Genomic DNA, 5,801 nt, shown 5'->3' on the forward strand with positions numbered 1-5,801 from the left:
GCAAGAAAATGGCATTGCCTATTGCTAGAACCTTGATGTTTCACCATTCGGGCAAGCTTGGCCACAATTTTAAACAGCTGGCTCTTCTGGTGAGGAGGGAGACAAGTCAGTGCGGGGTTGCCGAAGACAAGGGGTAGAAGATTGCTTTGCAGGTGTGTTATCTGCTTGGGTAGGGAGCTTGTAGGGCACATTGCAAGGTGTTGATAGCCAGAGAGAGAGAAGAAGGGAACATGACAGACTACAGTTGGTCTCACTCCCTACTGGACCATGGTTGTGACGAGTTTTGTAAACACGTTCAACATCATGTCCTAAGTTTCGAACCTTTGTACACAGATGGGAGAGAAAAAGTCGTTTGTAACCCTGGGAAATGGAAAAATAAACCCTTTTCTTCCCTAAATAGTAGGGAGGAGATGTCAGAATATGACTTGAGTGTGCAAAACATTCATCGATCATGTTTCATTTTTGCAAGACAGATCAATCACCGTTACAATTCAAGCAGAACATACAAGTGACGAAACTGATTTTCAATCCTTAAGAAAAGAAAAAAATGAGTTACAAAATAATAATTTACAAAACCAATTTTCAATCCCATAGTTGGGAACCTTTAATAAAATGCCCAAAAGATTGTGCATGGAAAAAAAAAACATATTTTATACAGTGAATTGTTTTGGAATGCAATTCGATGCAAGTATGTGATGGAAAACTTGTCAAGACCTTGCAAGGCTGTCTAGACCATTGCAGGCTGCTGAAACCTGCCCTGCAATGGAAGAGGAGGTTCCTTGTCAGGATAGCATGGCACTATCTCAAAGCAAGACTATTTATTGTCAGAATTAGCAAACCAGAATTAAGACTGACGCCTAGCAGCGAAGGGCATGCAATGTCAAGTTGTTGAGACTTCTAACAAAACCTTCAATGAAAACAGGGGGGAAAAAAAGCCTGCTGTTTTGAGAGAGTAACCTGAGCATTGGTGTCGGCTTTCAGCCGGAGAAGCATTGAAAGAGCCTGTTGTTTGACACTGGAGAGCTCCTGCTCAAGTACAGCAGCTTTCCCTTCTGCTAGCGCTACCCTGCATGCGGCATCTTTCCCTAAATGCTCAATAATGTCATTGGCAGCCTGGTGCAGAGCAGACAGGACCTGAGACTGGACAGTATCCATGGCCTGTTGCAAAAGCTTTGTGGCCCGTCTTTCTGCAGTGGTGAGGCATGATTGCAAGACTCCTTCAACCTGCTTAGAGGTTCAACTTGCTAGCTGAAATCTCTTCTTGTGTATGGAAATCAAAATCCTCATAGCCAATCCCGATGCCAAGCTTCAAAAGAAGAACGTACCTGGTTACAGGGAAAGCTACAGATGGATCCGTTGCCATTTGAAGATGCCAAAAGATCAGCACTTGTTGCTGTTGCAATGGCAGGGGGGGAAAGTGCTTCTAAATCCTTGGTAGAATCACCTGAGCTTACAGGATGCCACCTTCCCTTCTGTTCAAAAGAGATATCAAAGCATCAGAAGAATGACACAAAAAGCTTGTGGAAGCCCTTGCTGAGCTCGATGATTCAAAGGGGGAATTATGTGGAACTTGATCAGAGGCCACGGCGTTTCTAGCTTCAAAAAAGCCTGATCAGAATCGAGAACATGGTTAAGAAATAGAGAGAATTGTAAGCCAACCTGAGATTGCAGATGCTGTGGTGACTCTTCAGCTTGAAGCTCAATCTGCGTTGAGCTTTGATCCAACCAAGCTTTCGGCTGCTGCTTTCCGTCTTCTTCACCGCCAGTAGTTAACCTCGTCTCTTTCTCCTTCTGCAGATTGGACTCTTTCAGCGTTGAGCTGTCTTCCAGGCGAGCTATCTGCCGTTTCTCTTCCCCTTCTTCTTCTTCGCCAGCAGAAACCCATATGTCCTTCTCCTTCAGCCGATTGACCTCTTCCTGCTGTTGCTGTTGCTGATGATGTTGATGTTCTTCTTCTTCTTCGTTTTGCTGCTTTGGTTGCAGAGATGAATGATGCGGTAGCTCCTCCTGTACTTCCTGACTCTGATGGTGCTGCCTCCAGTGGCTAGAAGCCATGGCCAGGTTACATGAGAAATGGAGAAGGAGGAACTCGTTAGAGAGAGAGAGAGAGAGAGAGAGAGCGCGCGTAGGGCTGTTGTAAGGTAGGTGAAGTGTCATGTGAAGGGGCCACGTAAGTGGGTTTTGGGGGAACCAAAGTTTTTTCTTCTTCTTTTTTTTTTTGGCTTTTGGGAAACTCTACCTTTGGCCGAGTCAACTTGTTTATTGGTCCCCTTCTTATGCAAAATATAGTGGAGAGTGGATGGTTTTTTTTTGTCAAACTTTTCTTATCAACATAATTTGTGGTGAATATATATATTCATAGCCACCTGTCCGTGTGTGAGTCACCACATAGCGAGATATCTCACATATCCCTGAACAAGAGAGAGAAAGAGAGTTCTTTTACATGTCCCTATGTAAGGCACCACATAGCAAGATATCTTGCATATCCCTCTCTTCTTATTGTGAACAAGAAAGAGGGAAAGAGAGTTAGTCACCACAAAGCAAGATATCTCCCACCTGAGAGAGAGAGAGAGAACACACTGACACTCGCGCAATTAGCCCTCCCCTCATGCCTCTTTACTACCCCCTTGCACTCTTTTTGTAGCTCTACACTAATGGAAAGAAGGATAGAGATGTCGTTAAGCCTGTAGAGCCATGGTTATTGTAGATTAAAGACCGCACCAACTCAAGCAACTCTTCTTCTGCTACTATAAGAACACTGCCTCATGATAGCAAGAAGTCAATGCAACTTGAATGAGGACCCTAGCCTTTGGCCATTAGGTTACATTTTTATTGGTCATGCTAAGGGCCATGTGCACATGTCTGTGGATGCCACCCCTATCGTTTACCTTGGCTCAGGGGAGAGAGAGATGGTCGACTCTATGTTTACTATGATGACACTTGTCCAATATTACTAGATTTAATTAGATTTCATTCTATTAACATGGTTGTAATGTTGTATTTATGAAATTGAAGAGAACATTCCTTGCAATTTAACTGAAACAAGAAGAAAACATTGTGAGGGGAATATCTTCAATCCTAGATGTGTTGTATTTATGAAAGTGAAGAGAACATTCCTTGCAATTTAACTGAAACAAGAAGAAAAAATTGTGAGGGGAATATCTTCAATCCTAGATGTTGAATATGTGCTTCTTATTTTCTTTTATCTATCTATTATTCATACTACCACCATACTCAGCCACGTGGAAGTTCCCCCCTCTCGACCATGAATGGGAGCAACGTGAGATCAATCTCTCCTCTTTGTTCTGCTTATGAGTTTATCCCCTTCTACTTCATCTCTGCCATCTACATAACTCAAGCTCTGACAGTTTCACCATCTTTAACCCTCTCAATATGCACTCAAGAAAACATTGTGAGGGGAATATCTTCAATCCTAGATGTTGAATATGTGCTTCTTATTTTCTTTCATCTATCTATTATTCATACTACCACCATACTCAACCACGTGGCAGTTCCCCCCTCTCGACCATGAATGGGAGCAATGTGAGATCAATCTCTCCTCTTTGTTCTGCTTATGAGTTTATCCCCTTCTACTTCATCTCTGCCATCTACATAACTCAAGCTCTGACAGTTTCACCATCTTTAACCCTCTCAATCTGCACTCATAAGCTTGCTCGTATCTCTTCAAGCATTAGGCTTAGGGCCAGCAGAAAGAATGTTTATTTCAAATTGATCTTGAGTAGAGGAGGCAAGATCTCAATTTAACCATGATGTTCTTCATTCATTTCTCAAGGCACCATGAATTCTCCTACATGGGGATGACTTTGTGACATCGTCGACCTCGCCTTCTTCTCGCGTAGCTTGCTTTAGGGAAAAACGACGATCGAGATGAAGAGGAAAGTTGAGGTTAGCATGAGCAGATGTCCATAGTGTTTCGATGCCCTTGCCATTGTCACCATTGTGAATGCTTGGAAGCGTCTCTTTCTCATTCTTGTCGCCCTTCTTCTTCTACTTCCACCAGCGCCACCTCTTTCTCATTCTTGTCACCCTTCTTCTACTTCCACCAGTGCCACCTCTCCCTGAATTATGACCCCCTTCATGAAATTGGAACCCAAAACGCTGAGATTTCATTGCTTTGAGCCAAGGAATAGCTTACCAGTTGTGATTAGGAGTGGAATCCACTTTGAAAACATGAGCATTAAGCTCCATTAGGGTGGATTAGAATGGGATAGTTAATTATATTTATACATTTCATAATTTTCATGCTTTGAATTGGTAGCTCAAAAGCATGCAAATCCACCATAAAAAATACTTAATTACATGCATTACAACCATTAACTAAGATTAGGACCATTAATCACACCCATCTAGTCCAAAAACTCTCAAAAAACACCAAAAACAACTCCAAATCAGCTCGACTTGCATTAGAGTTGATCCAAGTATATTCTTTTGTAGCTCTCATGGAGCTCCCAAATCACAAGCTATGCGCACTCTTGTGCCATCCATTGTTAATAAATGCTCACAATCCATGTGCCACCTTTTTTACCATTGACTTCACCTTTACAAGTGACCATACAAATCAACGTTTGAGCTAGGACCCTTAGTCTTTCTATTTCCTTTTTAATGTGCATGTTCTCCCCTTGTTCTACACTTGTTGCACCCTCACACAGTGCCATTTTATTAATAAATGCTCACACTCCATGTGCTACCTTTTTTTACCATTGACTACCCTTTTATAAGTGACCATACAAATCAACCTTTGAGCTAGGACCCTTAGTCTTTTTATTTCCTTTCTAATATGCATGCTCTACACTTGTTGCACCCTCACACGTTGCTATTTCAACACTCCCTCTCAATATGATGAGGTTCTATCACCTATCATGCTACACTGGACCTACACTCCTAGTCATATATATATGTTGGAGTGGTCCATCTCAGCTTGCCCTGTGGGCTACAATGTTAGCTTTGACTTGACACTTTACGCATGGGAGGATGCCATTTTTACATTTTCAAACAACCACTAAAAAAACATATGCTTCTTGGAGGTCACTCATCGATCACTTAGCACATCATTATTGTGCGGAGACCTCTCTTGTTGTGCTGCACTCCTTCTTTCTTCTTATGCGCACACCTTGTTGGGGCTTGCCCTTTTGGATTAAGGCTATAGCCGAGGTGCTTGCTTATGTGTCGCCTTGCTGCATTTTCTCTAAGTGGTGTCATAGGCCTATGGTTGCCAGCTTATGACCACTGTCTGCTCTGCTGTTGCTCTTCCCTCTCTCATCCACTTCACCCCAAGCTCTTGCACAGGCAATGATCTTCCTAAAATGCTTATGCAGGCTTTTCTTCTAAGGAAAGACTTGTTGCCTTCCCTCATGGGTTGTCTATTGACTATGTATTCTCTTCTTCTTTTTTGTGTTTGCTCCCACTACTAAAGATGTCTCCTACCTCTTGATGTTGTGTCCTACTTCTATAGTTGTACCACCACCAACATCGTTAGGAATGATGCATGATGTTGTATGTCCTACTTCTACAGTTGTACCACCACCAGCGTCGTTAGGAATGATACATGACCTATAGGTACCAAAAAAGATAATTTACATGTAGGATGCCTACACAATTATTATATATATTAGTTTGTTGCTCTTGGTAATTGGCAAGCCACCACCATATTGAATAGAGGATGGTGGGCTTTATGTTGGCTTCCGTAGTAGTCGACAAGTTGAAGATTGTAGGCTTGATTGTGAAGTTTTAAGTTGCTACCTCTACCGGTGGGTGCTATATATATGTCCTAGCAGTAAGAG

General features: G+C 42.4%; 1 protein-coding gene across 2 annotated transcripts; it reads right to left on the reverse strand.

Moving 5' to 3' along the window:
* Positions 1-617: 617 nt before the first annotated feature.
* LOC147627319 (uncharacterized) lies at positions 618-2,149 on the reverse strand. 2 transcript variants are annotated; one of them, XM_086815953.1, is made up of 4 exons: positions 1,660-2,149; positions 1,326-1,472; positions 958-1,224; positions 618-752 (listed from the first exon to the last, which is right to left on the reverse strand). In XM_086815953.1, the coding sequence occupies exons 1-4, from the start codon at positions 2,053-2,055 to the stop codon at positions 708-710; spliced, it is 855 nt and encodes a 284-aa protein (XP_086672079.1). In that variant the 5' UTR covers positions 2,056-2,149; the 3' UTR covers positions 618-707. The 2 variants fall into 2 exon arrangements, with proteins under 2 accessions (XP_086672079.1, XP_086672080.1); XM_086815954.1 differs by having other exon boundaries at positions 627-757.
* Positions 2,150-5,801: the final 3,652 nt, after the last annotated feature.

Source organism: Cibotium barometz, chromosome 21 (genome assembly GCF_041138505.1).
Source record: "Cibotium barometz isolate CiBa-2024 chromosome 21, ASM4113850v1, whole genome shotgun sequence".
NCBI classification, from domain to species: Eukaryota; Viridiplantae; Streptophyta; class Polypodiopsida; order Cyatheales; family Cibotiaceae; genus Cibotium; species Cibotium barometz.